The sequence below is a fragment of the Stegostoma tigrinum genome, chromosome 15 (genome assembly GCF_030684315.1).
Source record: "Stegostoma tigrinum isolate sSteTig4 chromosome 15, sSteTig4.hap1, whole genome shotgun sequence".
In the NCBI taxonomy this organism is placed as follows: Eukaryota; Metazoa; Chordata; class Chondrichthyes; order Orectolobiformes; family Stegostomatidae; genus Stegostoma; species Stegostoma tigrinum.
Genome location: NC_081368.1, coordinates 62008334 through 62031655, shown reverse-complemented (window position 1 = coordinate 62031655; position 23322 = coordinate 62008334). Strand labels below are relative to the sequence as shown.

Genomic DNA, 23322 nt, shown 5'->3' with positions numbered 1-23322 from the left:
AGATAGAGGCATCCAGTTTTATAGCATGGAAATAGGCCTTTTGGCCCATTGTGTTCATGCAGATCATCAAACATCTAGCTATTTCAATCCCATTTTCCAGCTCCTGGTTCTGTAGCCTTATTTGCAATGACATTTCAAGTTCTCATCCGAACATTTCTGGAATGAGTTAACCATCCCCAGTTCTACAACCCTTTCAGGTGACGTATTCCAAGTACCCACAGGTTTTTGGTTAAAAAGAAATTTCAAATTCCCTCTCGCCCTTCTATTGCTCACCTTAAAACTGTGCCCCTTTGTCATAGGTTAATGGAGTACTACAGCATAGAAACTGGCCCAAACTGGCCAACGCTGACCATGGCACCCACTCAGCTAGTCCCAATTGCCCGCATTTGGCCCATATCCCTCTAAACCCTTCCCTTCCATGTACCTGTTCAAATGTTTTTTTTTTTTCGTTATTGACCCCACTGTTGAGAGGAAAAGTTTCTTCCTATCTACTGTGTCTATACCCTTGGGAACATTGTATACCTCGATCAGAACACCTTTCAGCCTTCCCTGCTCTGAGGAGAACAACATCAGGCTATCTAATCTTTCTTCATAGCTGACTCTTTCTAGCCTGGGCATTGTCCAGGTGGCTCTCCTCTCTAATGTAGTCATATCTTTCCTATTGTGTAGTGACCAGAATGCATACAGTACTCCAGCTGTTGCATAACTGACATTATATTCATCTTCATCAGAACTTCTTAGTTCTTGTATCCCATAGCTTGATTCATAAAAGCAGCAATCCCATATGCCTTCTAAACTACATGGTCTGTGCTTTTACTGCCTTCAAGGATCTACGGGTATGCACACCAAGATGTTCTATGTTCTAAGATCCCTCTGGTTCTTTGTACTTCCCAGGGCTCTACCACTCCTCATGTTAGCTCTCCCAAAACACATCATCTCACGTAGAGCTGGATGAACACGGCAGGCCAAGCAGCACTAGAGGAGCAAGAAAGCTGAAGTTTCAGGTCTAGACCCTTCTTCAGAGCAAGCTGCTTCTCTCTTCAAGTCTGCTGCAGCAGAGTCACTCACCAACCTGGGTATATTGAAGGCACAGGGTTCTCATCTGGTCAAGTCAGTCCTGCAGGCAAAAGCAACCATCTGTGATGCACTATCAGTGACATCAAAGTTTAATGTTGCCTGCAGCTCTTCTGCCAGACAGTTGGTGCATCACAGAAGGTATGCTGTCTTCTAGACCCCTGCTTCCCAATAGGCCAACAAACCTGCAGTTCAACAGCTAACTGCAGCAGGAGAGACAGCTGTGCTTTTTATAACATTCCTGGCCTCTCTCATTTGCAAGACATAGCCAAATACTAAGGGAGTTTATTACAGTAATGGGCAAATGACACTTGAACCCATCTCTACTAGTATTGGCTGTAGTTCATGTGATAGAAATTGCTGCCACAAACAGTTTGCCTTTAACAATTATTATTCTTAGGATATGAACATTGCTCAAAAGATCAGCATTTGTGGCCCATGAGCATTTGCTCTTCAATTAGTTGTGGTGGACCTTGTTCTTTAACTTGGAACTTGATTTACATTTTGCAAAATGCAGTCCACTTGCTTGATGTTCTGCGATGATGTGTTCATGGAAGGACTATCACACAATCAAGTAGAACTGTTCTTCAGTGAAAAAGTGATTCCTGATTTTAAGACCAAGTCACCTCATTTTCAATTCGATATTACGGAATTAGTTTTCCTGTATCAATCAACTTGATCCTTCTAATACTTGAAAGAGCACCCATCAGATGGCCTCTCAGTCCATGACACTCAAGTCACATTTGTACAGCCCAGCCTTGTTGTTCAACCTCCATAAACAGGAATCATTTTGATGAATCTGTGTGACAAATTTCCAAGGTTAGTGCACACTTCTTGAGGTCTAAAACTTAATGCGGCATCCCATGTATAGCCTAATTAAGACTTTACAACTTCCTTCTCTTTGTAATCCACACAGAGATTCACATCATAGCCAACATTCTATTAGGCTTTTAAACTTCTCTTTATACCTTCTTTAAATTAATTCATGGTAGGAGAATGTTGCTGGCTATGCCAGCATTTGTTGCTCCTCTTTAACTTGTTTTCAACTCATTCACTGGCAGGGCCAACATTTACTGCCCATTCCTAGTTGCTCTTCAGAAATTGCCCATCAGCTGTCATCTTTGACTGTTGGATGACATTAAGCTAGTTGTTAGAACTGCACTCATCCAGGGAAGTGGGGTATTTTCCATCACACTCCTAGCTGGTGCCTAAAAGCTGGCTAAAAGCTTTGTGCAGCTAGATGAATTACACACCACAGAATTCTCAACCTCTTTCTACCATGTTTAAAAAGATTTTTGCAGCCGAATCCACACATACTCTTGTTGACCGACATGTTAAATCGGTTCAGTGGTATTGACATTGTGAAGCAATTTTCTGGTTGAGAAAGCAAATGACATTCCACATTGGGCGCAAAATTATGTTTGTCGTGTTTTCATCTTGTACAAGCCTCAGCTGGCAATGTTAAAACATTAAAAAGAATACACCATAAGCTCGGCACATAATTAAAATATCTTATCATGAGTAATTTGGAACATACTGAGTTAATGTTTCCCTTTTGTTCTGTGTGAGGTAGTAATGGATAAAACAGAATTTAATGAACTCATGAAAAAGATAATTATCAGGACAACGGAGATGAAAAATACATCAGCGTTGGCACTTCAGTAAATTTCTTGCCAATGTGCATTGATATTTTTGGCAGCGATTGTGACAAATTGTCAATCCTTCTGCCATTTACTGAAACCTGGCTTCACAGGCAACTCAAATGAATGAACAAATGTAGAAGAATAGTAGTTGCATAGGTAGGAGATGTATTCTTACATTTTTTGCAAGGACATGGGGCACTGTTCATTGAATGTTGAATGCAGGTAGGAATGCCAAGTTTTGATTGAATTAATATTTATAATAAAGTGTTGAATTGAATAACAACACAATAACCTTGTAATTGTGATTCTTTTCAGAATTGGAGTCATTCAGCACTGGAAGAACATCTTGCTTAGATGTTAATGAGTTGATTGTAAGAAGAAGAGACTGAGAAACAAAAATACATATCTGAGAAGAAAATAAAATTTGAGAAAATGGGATGACAACATAAGCCACTTGAGGAGCTTGACATCATTTGTGATGATATTGTGGTTGCTTCTGAAAGAGGTGTGAAACAGGAAAATCTCTCACTTTGCATTCAGTAACCCAGGTGAAAACATTGAGAACCCTACTGTTACAGGCAGTTTATCATTACTCATTTTGTCAGATACAAAAATGCTTGAACGCTTAAAATACCTGACTTCTGAATTGAATGCTCACAGAACAATGGATGAATCATCTTCTCATGTGTCCAACTGCTCGAGGTAGTCTTCCCTTTCACATGGGTGTTTCACAAAAGTAAACGTCAGAGCATTTCATACCTTATTTATAGAAGAACTTCACAATTTTCCAGAATCGCTCCATTTTGTGTCTCTGCATTTCAATTGGTATAGTGTTCTCATGGCCAGATACATCAACAGTTCTCGTACCCTGAACCAGAATTTGACTACAGGGGAAATATTCAATGCCTCAGAGCCAGAGGACGTCGCTCATGCAAACATCTCAAAAAAGAACTGGCCAGCCTTGTTGATTCTCATCATCATCGTACTGACTGTGGGGGGCAATATATTAGTGATCATGGCAGTTTCACTGGAGAAAAAGCTACAGAATGCCACAAATTACTTCCTAATGTCGCTAGCCGTTGCCGATATGTTGGTGGGAATTTTAGTTATGCCAGTTTCGCTCATTACTATTCTCTACGGTAAGTTCTATTTGGGATTTTATGAACCTGGCAAAGGGTTTTGCAAAATATTCAACACATTTCAATGCATTGATCAGCTCATTTTGAATTGTGAATGGGTTGAGGCCTGTAAGATCATTAATTTCTTTCTCCAACAACAGAAGCTCTTAGTCAGATTTTAGTACTGTGCGCAAGAGGACAATTCATCATATTGTAATTCTCAGTAGTGAATGGATGTCACTACAGCAGTAATTGCACTGCTTGTGTATTTAAGATGAAGTATAATTATAATTTGATATTGCATATGCAATTTAGAGAATACAGTATCCTAATTAGAGATCAAAAGGCACAACATTGGAATAACTTTATTAACAAGCACTTGCAAATTTAGTAATTATGTTTATTAGGCCACTGAATTCAGCTCCATCGTGCCTGGAGTTTTAGAGCCACAGGTGTTGTTTATACAACAAAATGGCATTTACGGTGCCTAATTTCATTTCTGGTGCAAACCATGTTTGGCAACAGCTTAGTAAGAGAACTACCATACACTCAGGGGCAACCAGAGGAAGCTTGCAGAGATATCAGACTGTGGCATTATTCAACACATAGCACCAGTTAAATGGTAGTGCTATCACCCTGGATTTTAATATTCCAGGCAATACCATCTCTTAAACACTTACAGCAGAAGGAATGACCCCCATCAGCATTATTTAGAAGGGTATCAACTACTTATAATCTAATTGCTGACTGACTTTTCTGCTCTCTAAGAGAGTTTCAGTGCCACTTTTATGGAGTGATGCAGCACTTGCTGAAGGACTTAGTTCTGATTTCAAGGATTCTGTGCACACACACACACACACACACACACACACACACACACACACACACACACACACACACACACACACACACACACACACACACACACATACACACACACACACAGTCAAGTGTGGCTTCATTAGTGTGCATTCCATTTGACCAAGTGGCACAGGGGATAATAAGCTGATGGAAGAGGGTGAGGAGTGAGGAGTGGGAAAAGGACCCTCAGCAGGAGGCCACATCCACCTAGGATGTTCAGGAATCCAATCTCTTCCCTTATGTCCAACAAGAAAGAACACCAACACTGAAATCTGCCAGGAACTCAAACCAGAGTGAGGGCAGCATTACTAGTGGCTGTTGTAGGCATGCATAATTGCCTTGAGGCCCTTCTAAGTGGGAGTTGGTGTTCTCCTCATTCATCATCTACGATTGCAGAAGGGAAGTCAGTTCAGTTCTGCAATACAAGATAACTGAATGCTATCTTGCCAAAGATTTAAAAAAAACGCAGGTGGAACAAGTATACAATTTTGCAGGTTTCCCATTGGTGCAGGATGACATGGATTACAACAGTCCACTTTGCAGGTACTACTTAGAAACATGCAACAACTAAAAGGCACCCATTTTCTTAATGTCTAGCTAGTATGGGAGCATAGACAGTGTATCAGGCAGGCCAATGTTCAGTAGCCTGAGATCTGTAATGATGGCTTTATTTGCTGTGCCATTTGTGTGCACACCTCACACTGAGAAATCAGAGAGTAGCTGCTAGATGAAACAATTGGTAGTAGTTTAACCTGAGGGTCACTGCACCTCAGGCAAGGGGATGAGGTTGCATGGTAGTGCAGGAATTGAACCCATGCTACAGGTAATACTTTGTACACAAAACAGCCATCCAGGCTAATTGAACACCCTATACATCAATGATAATAAAATGTGAGGCTGGATGAACACAGCAGGCCAAGCAGCATCCCAGGAGCACAAAAGCTGAAGTTTCGGGCCTAGACCCTTCATCAGAGACCCTTCTCTGATGAAGGGTCTAGGCCCGAAACGTCAGCTTTTGTGCTCCTGAGATGCTGCTTGGCCTGCTGTGTTCATCCAGCCTCACATTTTATTATCTTGGATTCTCCAGCATCTGCAGTTCCCATTATCTCTGCCCCTATACATCAATGAAAGCTTTGTTGCTACATGATGTGTAATAGTGAAGACCATTCTGACCCGAAATGGTTTGAATGATGCAGTAACCACTGGCCTTGAAAACTCCCCACAAAGACTGAGCAAACCGTTCAGTGTGGACTTGACTTGTCCTAACATTTGTTCAAATTTAGTTCTGATTGGATGTCTTGAGGTGCAGCAGCAGTGACATCAGCAAGCAAATGGGCACCCAGTTAAGTTTCTCAATCATTTAGACCCCTTCAAATCTAATTAAAATGTGCAGATAGTAAACTAAACCAATGATTGTTTTAAGACTGAATTTAAAATAAAAAATGAATAGATTATTACATTTTTAGATACTTCTTTTTAATAATTACTGGGAAATTTGGAATTTCACAAACAAAATGTTCATTTTTCTGGGCCGGTAAAGGTTCAATATGTCTCAAACGGGATTAATTATTGACACAATACTGCAGATGCAACACTTGAGAACTTACAGGCATACATGTGTAGAATGCATCAAGATTAAATGGATTTGGAATGTGCAGGTTGAGAAGAAAATAACACATTATCAGTGATCATTAAGTTAGTACACATTTAAGGAGCCAGTTACAACTTATTTAATTCAGTGTGATTTTTTTTAGAGTTTTCACAGCATGACTAACAATATAAATTGGAAGTCAGAGTCATATAGTTATATATGGCGTGGAAACAGGCCATTGGGCCCATTTGTTCACACCAACCAGATTTCTTAAACTGAACTCATCCCAATTGTCTGCATTTGGTCCATATCTCTTTAAACTTTTCCTATCCTATGTGTCTGTCGAAATATCTTTTAAAGATTTTAATTGTACCCACTTCTGCCACTTCGTCTGGCCGCATGTTCCATACACACACAACCCTCTGTGTGAAAAGATCACCCCTTAGGTCCCTTTTGAACATTTTCTTATCAAATGCTGATTGCAACAGAGATTGCAGATTGTAGGAACCTCTACAATGCAGCCTGTGGAAGTGCATAGATTCACTGACAGCATTTTCTGGATTTCCATCTCATCTTGTGCATGTCTGATCTCATGAGGTTTGCTGTCAGATTAAATGGAGAAATGATGAAGATTGTTGACAATTTCATTGCTATTACTACAGGGGCCAGTGCCTCTGCTGCTTAAAGTGATCCGCAGGAGCCCTGCAGCTCTTAACAAATAAGTGTCAAGCTTCATGGTGACCTGCTGCACACTACATAGCCTCGCCGCTGGCTATATGGATGAGGACAGGCAGTAGAGTAGGATGACAAGGACGAGGAAGAGGAATAGAGGAAGCAACCGACATATCCCATCCCTGTTCGGCTGCCTGTGGATCAACTAGTTTAAGAAGGATGGCACTTGGACAGCTTTCTGAGCATTTTAACTTAAGGCCAATCTCCTGTTTCCTCCCTGTAATCTTGCACTTTGGTTCTATGGCCATACAACCCCGGCACTCAGAGTATCATACCTCATTCTGCCTCTGTTGCTGAGCATCACTTGGCTGCGAGGGAAAGACAAAAGATACCATGTTCCAAACCAAATGCATAAATAAACTGAGGCCATTTAGCGTACAAATCAACTGATTACCCTTCCACATTTGTGGACTGCTTCCATGTTCCTTGGTCATGCTGAGTGCTCCTATAGAGTGCCATGTCTGCCTGCAGCATGGCTATCTTTCAGTGGAGACCTCGAGTAGCCTGGCAATTAGAAGGTCAGCATAGGTGACAGGGCTGACTATCTGCTGACTGAGTGGCAGTGATGAGAGGGTGAAGGCTGTCTTGCTGGAAGAAGACAGCAGGTCTGTGCTACATGTGGTCACTCAATTTCCATATAATGGTATATCAGCAGTCCTAGTAATTTGTTGGAGAATGCATTACTGGACTGTCATGATGTGCTGCAATACCTTTAAACACTGATATCCACATCTGGGGTGTCAGCATTCTGAGTGTGGATAGTAATCAGCTGACTTCCACATGGGCCTGTGCTCAGAGTTGCTGATGTTTGTTGTGCACTGGAAGCTAAGATATTGCCCATCAGACGATATTCTGGTCGGAGCTTATGCATGTGCTGATAGAGTCAAGCACTAACTCCGTATTGGCGAGGATGAGCTCTGAGCTCTTCACAAAGCCCTGTACCCAATTGGGAGCTGGACTCCTCTGTGCACCTTGAAATGGATGACAGTCTTTCTAACCAACTTCCGAATACAGCAAGCATTTCATTGTACATACTCATCAGCGCTTTTCTGTTGGCTTCACTATTGATCTGAATCTTCTCGAGTATAATTAATATTAACAGGCATTCAACGAAGTACTGCTTAGAAGGTTTATCAAGAAAATTGAGGTTGATTGAAGTAAAGGAAAAGCAGTGGTATGAAGACAACAAGTGACAGGACACAAAGTGTGATGATGAGGGATGGATATTTTAGCGGCAGGGAGGAAGTTTCCAATTACTTCATCCAAGGGCCAGCTTTGGACCCATAAACTTTTTAATTTGTTATAAACAACCAAAATTTTGTTATAGTCAGGTGGTAGGAAGCAGTGCTATAAAGTTTGCAGATGGTATGAAACTCAGCAAATTAGTAAGTAAAGATAAGGATGGGTATTGAATTCAGGTTGACATAGAGATGATAGTCAAGTAGAAGCAGAGCAGATGGAGTTCAATGAAAGCACATGAAGTGGTCTATTTTAAGGACTAAATTGGAAGGACAGCATAATATAAATAGCACAATTTTGAAAAGTGTTGCTCAACAGAAGTGTCCATAAAGTCAAATCGTTAAAGGTTGCTGTACAAATTGATAATATGGCTAAACAACATATATAGGTTACTTTATGTGACAAATAGATTATAAAAGCTAAAGGGATCAGGCTAAGATGTTTTAAATCAGGAATAATATGGTCATAGAATCCCTACAGTAGGGAAGCACGCTATCCAAGTTCACGCTGACTCTCCAAAGGGAGGACATTCCACCCAGACCTACCCACCTAAATTTAATCTGCATTTCCCATGGCTAACCCCCCTAGCCTGCACATCCCTGGACACTTTGGACAATTTTAGCATGGCCAGTCCACTCAATCTGCACAACTTTGGACTGTGGGAGGAAACCCGAACACCTGGAGGAAACCCAAGCATACGCTGCGAGGCGCTGTGAGGAAGCAATGCTAACTACTGGGCCATCATACCAATCGACATGGGTTACCATACTTCAGGAAAGTTAGAGAAAGCCTGAGCAAGATTTCTGAGGAAAATTACAAGGATGCTATCAGGAATCAATGGCTTTGATTATGAGGAAGAGTTCAAATAATTAGGTCCATTCTCCAAGGAACAGAAAAGATTAAAGATGTTGGTTCACAGAATCATAGAATTTTTCTGTTACAGAAGGGGGCCATTTGATCCATCATGTTGGAACTATTTCCCTGAATGAGTGTCATTCTCCTGCTACTTCCACATAACCCAAGTCATTACCTCAAATTGAGTAAGTATCCTATGTCCTTTTGAAAGCATTGATTGAACCTACCTCCACCACATTTCCAGGGAGTTCATTCCAGACTCCGTGTGAAAACATTTTCTCTTGCATCACTTTTAATTCCTTTGTAGATCATTTCAAATGTATTCCCCCTTATTTCTGACCCATTGATGAGCAGGAACCATATTTTCTCTAGCTTGTCTGTCCAGAACTCTCAGTTTTGAAAACCTTAATCAAACCTGCCTTAGCCAACTCCTGTCCAAGGAAAACAGTCTCAACATGTCCAATTTATCATCATAATTGAGGTTTCTCATCCCTGCACCATTCTGGTAAATGTCTGCTGCACTGTCTCCAGTGCATTTGTATCCTTCCTCAAGTGTGGTCACTTTACACAATATTCCCGCTGAAGCCCAGCTAATGTTTTAAAGAGGTTCAACATAGTCTTCCCGTTCTTGTACTCTAAACTGCTATTAATAAAGCAAAGAATATTGACTGTTTATTGACTATATCCCTGACCTGTCAACTTTAATTACTTTTACATGTATATAGCCGCGTCTCTCTGCTCGTGCACTCACTTCAGAATAGTAGCCTTTGTTTTGAACTCTCTTTCCATGTTATTTTTGACAAAATATATCACCTTATGTTTCTACACATTGGACTTTATCTCGTATCTATATGCCATGTCCACCAACAGATAATATGAGTTATCCAAATATGGACAGGGCAAATGTGGTGTTAAGCACAAAGAGGGGCAAGTATTCTTAGATTGCGGTCAGGAGAATTTTCTACAATCGTATTCATCGTAATAACATTTGGAATTTCTGCACTGCTCTCTTCACAGGTTACAAAGCTTCTTACACAGCTTTGAAATTGTCCCTTGCCCTCCACAATTTGGCTCATTGATATACATATCAGGCAAAGCAAAGGCTCCAATGTTACTTCCTGTGGCCTCTGCTACAAACTTTCCTAGAACATGAAAAAATATCCATTAACCATTATTCCATTTCCTATCACTTTGTCAATTTTGTATTTGTGTTGTTACTACCCCTTATTTTCCATGAGCTATAGTTTTTTTCTTGCATTGTGTATGTCCAAGCGCGCCAAATCAATGGCATTAATCTTATCAACTCTATGTGTTATCTCTTCAAAAAATAGACTCCACTAAGTCAGACATGATTTTCTCTTTTTGATCACTAAGTACCCCAAACATCTTTTTACCACCTTATTTTGTTTATGCACGGACGGAAGACTTTGGGATGTCCTTTATATTCACTGTTAATCTTTGCTCATAATGTATTTTAGGCTATTTTAATTGCTTTTCCAACTCCGTTCTCAAGATTTTAAGTTCAGCTTGACACCTTCATAATCACACATTTCCTCCATATATTTATTTCTATCCCCTTTTTTCATCCAAGAACCTATAGATTTGTTTGTCCTACCTTTTCCTTTGGAAGTAAAACACCTTGACTAAAACTGAACAATTTCTTCGTTGAAGTGACTGGTTAGCCACAGTTTTCCTGTCAATTTTTGGCTCATTTCTATGCAACCTAGCTTCATTCTTGCTCCACTGAATTTGGCTGTTGCCCAGTTACTTTGGATTTTCCATTATCCTTTTCAATTGTTTTCTTATACGTGATAACACAATGATCACTATCCCTTAAATGCTCCCCTACTATCACTTGATCTACTTTGTCCACCTCATTCTAGTAAACCAGGTCTATTGGTGACTCTATTTTGAAGAAGGGTCCCAACCTGAAACATCAACTTTCCTGTTCCTCCGATGCTGCCTGTTCCTCCAGCTCCACACTGTGTTATCTCTGACTCCAGCTTCGGCAACTCTTAGTATCTCTAATGGTAACTCCTGTCTTGTTGGACCTGATGAATACGATTGTAGAAAATTCTCCTGACCGCAATCTAAGAATACTTGCCCCTCTTTGTGCTTAACACCACATTTGCCCTGTCCATATTTGGATAACCCATATTATCTGTTATAATTACTCTATAATGAATACACTTTCCTGTAATTTCCTTGCAAATTTTTTCCTCTACATCCTTCCCAGTAGTTGGTGTCAAGAGGTTGCACCAAGCAATATAATTGTACCATTCTTATTCATTAGCTCTGGTCAAGTTGGTTCTGTTCTTTGAAACCTTTGAGATTTTTTACCCTCCAGAACAGCAAAACTCTCCTAAACAAGGCTACTGCTTTTTCTTCTTTCCTATCTTTCTTAAGCATCTTGTAACCAGGAATACTTAGTATTCAGTCCAGCTTGTCCTTGAATCAGGTCTCTGTATTACCACCATATCATAATTTCACATGGCAAGCTGCACTGTAACTCACATTTCCTGTTTACTGAATACATGCAGTCACTTCATTCAGTGTAACCCTGATTTAAAATGTTATAATTTCTCCCGTACTCTGATTCCACCTATTAACTTTTGATTCTTTATTGAAGTGTTAGCTCTGTCTCTCAGTATTTTGGGCAACACAGTGTGGAGCTGGAAGAACGCAGCAGGACAGTCCTGATGGAGAGTCCCGAACCGAAATTTTGACTTTCCTGCACCCATGATGTACCTGACCTGCTGTGTTCCTCCAGCTACATACTAGACTCTGACTCCAGCATCTGCAGCTCTTGCTATCTCTGAGTACTTTGTGCACCCTGATATTACTCTATGCTATTCTCTCCTGATTCCCACACCTCTGCAGGATTTGTTTAAAGCCTCCCCAACATCACTAGCAAAATTCCCTTCAAGGAAATCCATTTCAGCTCTGTTCAGGTGCAGCCCTTCTGTTTGCAGCAGTACTATCTCCCCCAACAATAGTGCCAGAGTCCAAGGAATGAGAAGCCCTTTTTCCTGAACCATCATTCCAGCTATTCAGCTGCCTTATTCTCTTATTATTATTGTTCACGTGAGAATGTAGATGTAAAGCCATTGGCCAAAGACTGCGAGCAGAGGTCAACATAATTATTGTTTTTCCAATCAAAACGTATTGGAATCTGTAACACTTTGTCTGAAAAGTTAGTGGGAGATGTTTCAAAAAGTGGGAATGTGGGACTAAGCTTTTCCAAAGTGTTAGGTTTTCCTTCTGCATTGTAAATTTCTATGGATCTATCATTCTCTGATTTGTACCTGTATTCTTAAGCGTCAGCCAATTAATACACTTGCCAAAACGTGTTCAGTTTTTGCAGTAGTTATAGCCTAGGAGGACAACAGTGGCTTTTAGCTATAATGAACAATCCAGTTTCAAGCCAGCTCATTGGAGTGAAGAACATTGTGTCAGCATCCAAGCCAGATGGTGAAATACGAAACAAGACACAGATCTTTTTCATTTTCATCACTTTACTCAGTCACAGGATGCAGCCTTACAGATTTCTGCAGCCTAAATATTAACACAGCAACCCAGCAAACTATTATTTAAATAATCACCTCTTAATCTTCTCTCTATGTATGCCCTGTTCTGAATTTCCCATCCAGGGGAAATAACTATTCAGCATCTATTGTATCAGGCTTTTTCAAATCCTTATATGTTTCAACGAGATCATGCCCTGTTCTTCCACCTACCTTTCCTCCCAACTTTTTGTTGGGTGAGTGGATTTCCATTGGATTGGATGCTAATGAGTGAAGTAATACTTTGGTTTGCCATTGCCTTCAGGAGACAGGCTCATAGGAGACTCATCTGCTCTCACTATCTGCTATAAATGATTTGAAAGGATCTCCAAGATATTCATAAGCCTGTTTGGTCAATTTGCAAACGCATCTCCTATAGTCAACAAGTTTCTGGTGTGGGATTCAAAACCAAAACATAAACAGGTTCACAACTGCTATGAGGGAAGGTCTCCTCTGACTTGTTTTAGCTGAGGTCAGAGGTCTTCATTAAACAATGCCCATCACTTGTATTATCTTTAACAGCATAGACAAATAGCAATTAACATACTGCATCTGGGAATAGAGCAGGGAAAGTCTTATTCATTACTTTGAAAATTAAGGGAATATAATTCACACCACAGTTAAAATGACATCTTTTTTAGTTTGTTTTCTGAACAGAAGATATGCTGGATTCTGAATGGCACACAGCATTTTGTAGAAAATGAGTAAAATTTAACAATGAATAATTACCATTAAAATGTTTTTCTGACTAAATTGGCCAGAGCACCTTTTAGACTAAAAAAATCAGCAACTCACAATCAAACATAAATTGTCATATTGTACTTTAATGTTTACTTCTAATTTTGTTCAATGAAACACTTCAAATATCTTTGTTTCTATTGAGATTAAGGTATATTTTAATACCTATATTCCATGATAATAGAACCCTTATTGGTGAGTGGGTTTTATAAATTACAAGATTCTAGGGCATAATCCTTATTATAATGTTTTTAAAACATGATTGTTGTATAGCAATGATCTTCTTCAAACAAATTTTACAGATTGATAGTTACCATGTCTGGGAGGGGATGACTTCATCCATCATCTTCATATCCTGGGGGCATCCTTTCAGCCAAGCTGCTGCCTCTCTATTTAAAGTCTGAAAAGTAAAGCTTGTGTGACTTCCACTACATCTGTCGATACGATCAATTAGCTGAATCACAGTTACAGATCAAATATAAAAGAGTGAAGTTAATAAACTGACAAAGTCCCCTTATAAAATGACAAGGACTGTTACTCAATCAGCATTTGCGGCATTGTTCTCATTGATGCCCTTCAGTAGTCTGGAAAGGGTATCACTTCCCTTGTCATTTATCTAAGTTCTTTTCTTATTTTGATGTCTTGTTTTTGTACCAAATATTCCAATAGGTAGCCTCCTTTCCCATAGTTAATTGATATAGTTTAGGGATTTTCTTTTATTTATCTTTTAAATTATCCCTGGCTAGGCCAATATCTATTGCCCATCCATGATTGCCCTTGAAGAGGTCAGGGCAAGTCAGCATTCTGAACCTCTATAGTCCAAATGGTACAGTACACCATTGTTTTGTTGTGAAGAAAGTGCCAGGGCATCAATGCAGTACAGTGAAGACACGGTGTTAGTGGGAGATGTCCCAAGACAGAATAGTATGTTGCTTGGAGGGGAACTTGCAGCTGGTGGTGTTTCTATGCACCTACTGTCTTTGTCCTTCTAGATAGCACATAGAACATAGAACAGCAGAGTACTGGAATGGGCTTTTCAGCCCACAATACTGTGCCAAACATGATGCCAAATTAAAGTATTCCTTCTGCCCGCCATTGGTCCATATCCCTCCATTCCTTGCTTATTCATGTGCTTATCTAAACACCCCTGTCATATCTGCCTCTGCCACACCCCTGGCAGCATGTTTCAGACTCCTACCACTCTCTGTGTAAAAGACTTGCACCTCACATCTCCTTTGAACATTTCCCCTCTCACCTTAAATCCGTGGCCCCTGGTATTAGCTATTTCAATTCTGAGAAAAAAGCATTCTGACCATTAATCCTACCTATGCATCTCATAATTTTATAGACTTCTATCAAGTCTCCCCTCAGCCTCTGCTGTTCCAGAGAAAACAACCTGAGTTTTCCTAGCCTCCCCTTGTAGCTCACACCCTCTAATCCAGGCAGCATCCTGGTAAATCCCGTCTGCACCCTGTCCAAAGCTCTCACATCCTTCCTGAAATGTGGCAACCAGAACTGAATGCAGTATTCTGATTGTGGCCTTAAAAAAGCCTTAGAAAGCTACAATGTGACATTTTGACTCTTTTACTCAAGAGATGATAAATGGTAGATATTTGAATTAGAATTAGAAATAGATTTAGAATTAGAATTAGGTTTTATTGCCACATGTACTCAAACACAGCAACATATCAGTTCTGTGAAAAATGTACAAAGTCACCAATTCTGGCACCATCCTTAGGTACAAAGGTGCCCATGTACAAAACTGTAGGTCTAAATTAGAAAAAAGAAAAAAAAAGTTAAAAGTTCGGCATAACAGGTCATTCTAAAGCAGAGAAAGTGAGAAAAAAGAAATAAAAGCAGATGAAGCAGATGAAGGTAGGCTTCAACTTAGGTCCGCACTAGGCCTCACCGTGAGGCTGGGAGTCCGAGCTGGGTTTCACCTCGAGGCTGGGAGTCCATGCTGGGCTTCACCTCGAGACCAAGAGAGACGGGGCTGCCACTGAAACCTTGATGATGTGCTGCAGTGCAGCTTGTAGATGATACAGACTGTTGCTATTGTAACCCAGTGGTAGAGGAACGAATATTGAAGGTAGTGGATGGGGTGCCAGTCAAGTGAGCTGCTTTGTCGTGGCTGGTCTCAAGCATCCTGAGGGCTGTTGGAGCTGCACCTGGCCAGGCAAGAGGAGCATATGCCCTTACACTCCTGATTTGGGCCTTGAAATCATGGGATATGCTTTGAAGAGTTAAGAGGTGAGTTACTCATTGCAAAATTGTCAGCCTCTGACCTGATTTTACGACCATTATATTTATACGTCTGGTCCAGATCAGTTTCGGATCAATATTAACCTCGCCCATAACCCCATGATCTTAATAATGGGGAAATTCATCAGTGATAATAACATTGAATATCAGGGTGGGGATGAGTCGTGGTTAGATTCTCTCTTCCTGGAAATAGTCATTACTGGGATTGGATGTCCTGTGGGTACTTCTTACTTCATACTTGTCAGCCCAAGCCTAGATGTTGTCTACATCTTGATATATTTAGACACAGGCTGTTTCAGCATCTGAGGAGTCACGAATGGTGCTGAATGTTGTGCAATCATCAGTGAACATCCCCATTTCTGATCTTATAGTGGGAGGAGGATCACTGATGAAACAATTGAAGATGTTTGGATTTCAGACCTTACCTTGCAAAACACTTGCCGTGATATCATGGGACTGAGATTACTAACATCCATAACCGTCATTCTTCATACCAAATATGACTTTTCCAGTGTGATTATGCCCCTATTTCCCACTGAATCCACTTTTGCTCAGATTCTTTGACGCTATGTCAAAGCTGTCACTCTTGCCTCGCTTTGGAAAGTTGGTTCTTCTTTCCATGTTCAAACCAAGGCTGTAATGAAATCAGGCTATGTTATGCTGGCAAATTCAAACAGAACACCAGTGAGTCGATTATTATCGTGTATACGCCTCTTGTTGGCACTGTGTATGACACATTCCATCACTTGCTGATGATCAAGAGTAGATACATAGAGGGATAATTGTCCAGGTTGGAATTTGTCCTGTTTTTTGTGAACAGGACACCCTGTGCATGGGCAATTTTCTGTATTGCCGTGCAGAGACCCTATAGCTAGGGTGGAACAGCGCAACTCTTCAATATTGTCATAGGAATGTTGTCAAGATCCATAGCCTTTGCCATATCTCGTGCCTCCAGTCATTTTGTGATTTCACAAGGAATGAATTGAATTGACTGAAGACAGTCATCAGAGATGCTGGCAAGCTCAGGAGGAGGCCTGGATCTTTAGTTGGATTGGACCTTTAATTTCAAAATGTGTGAGTGGCGCATCAAATGGTTAAATAGCAAAATGACATTTGTTACATTAGGCTGGAATCACAACAAGTTGGCACACATCTCCTGCCCCCTTGTGAACCTGGATAGAGAAACAGCATATTAGTTACCACACTATTTCACATTCATATTCAGACACTGAACATGTTGGTATATTATAGGCCATTGCCTTTTGTAAAATGCTAACCAGACAGCTTAAAGTTACCAAATCTTCAGGATTGGCCTGAAGCTTCCATTGATTGAAATTAATCTCCTGGAATCTAGGAAAGCCAGGAAGAAAATCAAAAGGCCATTAAAAAGAATCGAAGCTGTGGAGACTATTCATTTTCCAACTGGCAGTGAAAGACTGTGCAACGTGATGAGAACTTGTCAGGTGACCAATACCAGCAGCATGGGGGAGGGGATGGTTGGAGGCCATGCGACAAAAGTCCCCCAGAAGATTCCCATCCGGACCTGGTTACCCAAGATTTGTGTGAAAGGTCAACTATAAATCAAGCATTACTGGACATTTTGCGTCTCTTAATTTCCATAATAAGCATGATTGTACTTAATGTACAGGTAACTAACTTTCATAGATTATAGAATCCCTATAGCGTGGAAACAGGCCCTTTGGCCCAACAAGTCTACACCAACACTTGGAACATCCCACCCAGACCCATCCCCCTAAGCTAGGCATCCCTGAGTACTACAGGCAATTTAGCACAGCAATCCACCTAGCCTGCACATCTTTGGACTGTAGGAGGAAGCCAGAGGGAACCTACAGAGGGAGAACATGCAAGCTCCACCCAGACAGTCAGCTGAGGGCAGAATTGAACCTGGGTCCCAGGTGCTGTGAAGCAGCAGTGCTAACAACTGAGCCACTGTGCTACTCATTTTCTGCTTTTCTAACTGATATAAATGGCTGAGAATTTTGCGTAGTTCTCTCTGAGTAAGATCATCTGTTACTTAGGGTTGATGGTTGCAATTACTTCAAAGTCTAGTTAATAACATTTTATATGAAACATCAGAAGGTTCCAAAAGATACGCTAGTCTTAGCTTTTCCCCACATTATAATTGTACCCAGGGAGGGTTTTTCGACGAAAGATTATCATTTCTGGTAATACAAATATTGGTGGCTTGAAAAATAAGAATTCTTTTTGATAGCAGACTCCAAGTTGAAAAATAATCTCCCCATTGTTGAATAGTCCACTGGGAAGCAACAGGGGGAAATAAGGCACAGTTTCAATAAACTGTGTCTTTACCTTTGGCTTTAAATAGAACACAATACTTCACACAGAATAAATTCAAGCAAATACCAAGAGGCAAGTATAACCGTTTTTATTTGAATTATTCTGCTGACTCCATTGGAAGTGCATTCACATATCAAGTAGCACAGTTTTATCAACACCCTGCAAATTCTTTGTCCTGAAATTGAGCAGTTCCTAATTGGTTCCATTTCTTAGTGGCAGATCATCATGACAGTAAATCAACAAAACCCTTGCTTCTGTGCTGGCTACTTCAAGAACCTACATGGATTGTTCTCAAAGTTGAACTGAATTTATCTCCAGCAAATAGTACTGCAGCTCGCATACACAGTGGCGCCTGTAATTTATACTATGATAAATTTTGGATGTTGGCTATACTAAAATGAAAAGCTCAAATTAATCATCAAGAGAGATTTTTGATAGAACAAACATGATGAATACAATGTCTGGCAGAAACTGTGGAGGAGAAAAAAGACTTAACATTTCAGGCCCGGTGACCCTTCCTCAGAACGGTTCTGAGGAAGGGTCACTGAATCTCAAACGTTAACACTTTTTTCTCCTCCACAGATGCTGCCAGACCTGCTGAGCTTTTCCAGCAACTTTGTTTTTGTTCCTGATTTACAGCATCCACAGTTCTTTTGGTTCTTACGATGAATAGGATATGCGGCAACACTACTCTTGAAAATACTTTTCTGCTGCTCCCATGATTTCTGCAGCATTTTACACAATCATTTTGAGTCTTTCCCTGCCAGATAGTCTTTGTCAGCTAAACTTTGAGGATAGGAGCTTCCTATGTTTAGGTTGTCACCCCAGTCACAATTTCATTGATGTTACTTCACTTGCCTCTTGCTTTCATATTCACCTACTCCCTTGCTTCATCTCCACTCCCTTTCTCACCCACTTCTCTGTTTCCCCCCCTTTTCTGTTCCCAGATTTCACTTCCTGTATCCTTCATCCTCCTCTTCATGACCCCTTATAACAGTCCAGCTCCAATCTGCATGGTCTTAGGTTACTTGTGGCCACTGGTTCACCAATGTAGCTGCTTCCTCTGAATTATAGCCCTATGTTATATTTCTTTCTGTCTACTTTGATTTCTAAAGTGACTTAACATTGAATCCACCCACTATTACCCAGATCCTCATTGCCTTCCTTTGTTTATTTCATGTCTTAAGAAAAATCATTGATCACATTGGGTCTATACTCATTGGAGTTTAGAAGAAAGAGGTGATTTTATTTAAACATGTGAAGTTATGATGGGGCTTGACAGGTTGGATGTTGAATTTCCTTTGCTGGAGAAGCTACAACTAGGAGGCACAGCTTATAAATGAAGAACATCCTTAATGAGAGATGAGGAGGATTTACTTCTATTATCAGGCTACTAATTTTTGGAATTCATCTCCAGAGAACAGGGGGAGATATTGAATATTTTCAAGACTGACCTCAATAGGTTTCTGATGTACAAGTTCAACAGGCAAGTGGATGAGAGACCACAATCAGATCTGCCATGAATTCAATAAATGAAGGAGTAGGCTCGAGGGAATCAGTAGACTGATTCTAGTTTTTCTTATGAACATAATTCTAAAAGGGAGCGGCATGTTCTTGACCAAGTTTCCTGTTGCCGTCACAATGCTCATCTTTCCAGTAATTCAGAGAGCCAAATATTTAAGAACTAAAGGATGCAGGGAATTGTTTAATTTATTAGGCACAAATCAGATGATGTACTTCAGCAAGTTTTGAGTCAAGTTATGAGCAGTATCGTAAAGAAGCAGCCATTAATGCCACCCTTTATAAACAAAGGCTTGAACAGAATATATAGCTTTTTTCTGTGATAATGGGAACTGCAGATGCTGGAGAATCCAAGATAATAAAATGTGAGGCTGGATGAACACAGCAGGCCCAGCAGCATCCCAGGAGCACAAAAGCTGACGTTTCGGGCCTAGATGTTGTCCCTTAAGGGTCTAGGCCCGAAACGTCAGCTTTTGTGCTCCTGGGATGCTGCTGGGCCTGCTGTGTTCATCCAGCCTCACATTTTATTATATAGCTTTTTTCTGTTGTGATTTCTGATATAAGTGCATCCACAGTAAAACCAGTGCAGTCTAAGTTGTTATGTCCTTGAATTGTGTGCTTAACCTTTGTGTTTTCTAACAATTGCTGTCATAACACAAGCTCTAGTAAACATAACACACACGTTGAAAATAGAATTGTGGATTTCAGCACAATGCACCACTGCAATCTTAGGAGGACACTGACAAGATTCCAGTGATAGATTGTTGGGGACAATTATAATAAGACAATCATAACCCTATACTACTTTGCTGGGAAGAACTGCGCCCTCAACCACAACGTTATTTATGGGAGGCTAGGGGCTCAGGAGAGAAAGTCAAGGGATTATTGATGTGTATAAATATTTATAAAATTCAATTTCTAACCTGTATAATTTGTTTCAGACAACATCTGGCCTTTCCCAGAACAGTTGTGCCCCATCTGGATTTACTTGGATGTTCTCTTTTCTACTGCATCCATCATGCATCTGTGCGCAATATCACTGGACCGTTACGTTGGAATACGGAATCCTATTGAGCACAGTCGCTTCAACTCGCGAACCAAAGCTATTATAAAACTAGCTGCTGTCTGGACCATTTCAATTTGTAAGTATTGCATCTGCTTTGAGCCGATATCATCTTGAATAAGATGTGTGACTGAGTCATTTTTTTGGTGACAACAATCCACCCCTTTGCACTCCATTTAACAGAACTCTAGGAGTGTGCAATCCTAAATGCTTCCTTTTCCAATATTTTTGTTTTCACTATATACATGAGGCCAATTATTGAAGATGTTCCTTTGTGAAGCAACTTCATAGATACACAGAAAATAGGAGTGGGCATAGGCCATTCAGCCCTTTAAGCTGAGTTCACTGTTCAGTATGATCACAGCTGATTATTCACCTCAGTACCCTATTCCCACTTTCTCCACATATCCTTTGATCCCTTCAGTCCTGAGAACTGTATGTAACTCCTCAAAAACATTTAAAACTTTGACTTTAACCACTTTTGTGGTAGAGAATTCCACAGGCTTATCATCCTGTGAGTGAAGAGATCTCTCTTCATCTCAGTTCTCTATGGCCTATCTTTAAAGTGTGACCTCTTCTGGACACCCCGGACATCAGGAACATCCTTCCTGTATTTGTCCTGTCTAGCTCTGTTGGAATTTTATAGGTTTCTATGAGATACACCCTCATTCTTGCTCAGACAAAGAGACTAGAACTGCACACAATACTTCAGATGTAGTCCAGCAAGACCCTGTACAACTTCAGCAAGAGGTCCCTGCTCTTGTACTCGAATCCTCTCACTATGAAGCCCAACATGTCATTTGCCTTCTTTACCACCCGCTGCACATGCTCACTTTCAACAACTGGTGTACAAGGATACCCAGATCTCGTTGCACCTCCCCCTTTGCCAATCCATCATGACTGACATAATAATCTACCTTCCTATGTTTGCTACCAAAATGGATGACCTCACATTTATCCACGTTATACAATGTCTGCTATGCACTTGCCCACATTCTTAACTTGTTTTCAACAACATATAAAGCATTTTCTTTCTTTAGTTTATCAATCAAAAACTCAGAAGACTAGGATTTATTCCTTTAGTGTGGAAATACATTTGGAAACATAGGGAGCTTGCCACAGATTTTCCATTTAGGAAATAATTATAACTTTAAAAATATTTACATAACAGTTTGCCATTAGCAACAAGCAATTGTTATTCTAGCACTTTACTCAAATGGAAGAGTCCAACACCGTTAAGATTAGCCAGTTAAAGCTCAATGAGTAGGGGAAAGCCTGGTGTCTACAGAGCTAGTGGTTTGCATGGAATATAAATGGATTCAAAATAGCAATTTCTGCAGCGATGTGATTTTAAGGAGGAAACCAGTTGCAAATCAGTTGGATTAGATTGTGATGTTGAACATGAGTGGTGAAACAAACAAAACAAGCTGAGCAACAACTTCTTGTTAAATGATTATTTTGTTAGAAATAACGTACAAGCGATATTAAGAAAAACAGAAGGCAATGATGTCCATTTGAAGAGCCATGCAGACACATTGGGCTAAGTGACTTCCCCTTGTGCTGATACACTTCAGCGATTGTTGTCACAATAATGCATGACTTTTCTCCTATTGTTGCTGGTATAATTAATTGTGTTTGTTTGAAGTGTCTTAGAATTTCTTAATCTCTCTGAAACTGTTTCTTGCAGGCATTTCAATGCCAATCCCTGTCATCGGCATTCAAGATGAATCCAGAGTTTTCATTGACAAGAGCTGTGTTATTAATGATGAAAGCTTTGTCCTTGTGGGCTCATTTGTTGCATTCTTTATTCCACTGATTATAATGGTCTTCACGTATTGCCTGACTATCCAGGTACTGCAGAAACAGATCTGTGTATTTTTAGGAGACCAAAAGCAAAAGCGAACAAGCTTGCATGTATTTAAAAAGGACAACTTAGGGGAAAATGCTACGGTGATACAAAGATCAGAGACACCAAATGTAAGTCCAAAGCCACCGTTAAATAAGGAATCTCGGCTCTTCCGGAAAGGAACCATGCATTCGATCAATAATGAACAGAGGGCTTCCAAAGTTCTTGGAATTGTCTTCTTTTTGTTTGTTGTCATGTGGTGCCCATTCTTCATCACCAATGTCATGTCCGTTATCTGCAAAGATTCTTGCAATAAAGCCATCATTGGAGAGCTACTCAACGTGTTTGTCTGGATTGGTTATACCTCATCTGGTGTCAATCCCCTAGTTTACACGCTCTTTAACGGAACCTACCGCCGAGCTTTTTCCCACTATATTCGTTGCCAATACAGTATTAGAAGAACGAGAAATCACTTCACAATCATTGCTTCCACATCTGCAATATATGACAGAAATTTGGAAATGACCACCATGAACAATGGAAATAAAACAGTGAGTAAAGAACTGAGAGTCCCTGAAGAAAAACTACATGCAGCTCTAGGATCAACGGAGTCTTCTATGGACAACTGCATTATCATCAGTGAAAAAGTTAGCTGTGTGTAATTTTGGGCCTGTGATGCCATTTGTATGTAGTGTGTGGCCAAAGATACTAGGCCATATGTTGCATGTAATGTGATGCCTACTTTCCTAGGTTTTTAACTGTGATGGACCTAGAATGCTAGGCCACAAATACAACTAAACCACTATAACAATATGTCAGAAGATGTTTATTGCCTGGCTGAAAGATTTGAAACATTGTTGGTTTTTATCTGGGATGTATATCATGTCTACAATATAG

General features: G+C 40.3%; 1 protein-coding gene across 1 annotated transcript; it reads left to right on the top strand.

The window, feature by feature from the left end:
• Positions 1 to 3346: 3346 nt before the first annotated feature.
• Positions 3347 to 23087, top strand: LOC125458933 (5-hydroxytryptamine receptor 2A-like). Its single transcript, XM_048544781.1, has 3 exons — positions 3347 to 3856; positions 20458 to 20658; positions 22267 to 23087. The coding sequence occupies exons 1-3, from the start codon at positions 3556 to 3558 to the stop codon at positions 23085 to 23087; spliced, it is 1323 nt and encodes a 440-aa protein (XP_048400738.1). The 5' UTR covers positions 3347 to 3555.
• Positions 23088 to 23322: the final 235 nt, after the last annotated feature.

Excerpts from the sequence above, each read along its gene's own strand:
- LOC125458933 (XM_048544781.1), top strand. The coding sequence starts at position 3,556 with ATGGCCAGATACATCAACAGTTCTCGTACCCTGAACCAGAATTTGACT. Across the intron at positions 3,857-20,457 it reads GCTCATTACTATTCTCTACG|ACAACATCTGGCCTTTCCCA; the intron begins GTAAGTTCTATT and ends AATTTGTTTCAG. Across the intron at positions 20,659-22,266 it reads TGTCTGGACCATTTCAATTT|GCATTTCAATGCCAATCCCT; the intron begins GTAAGTATTGCA and ends TGTTTCTTGCAG.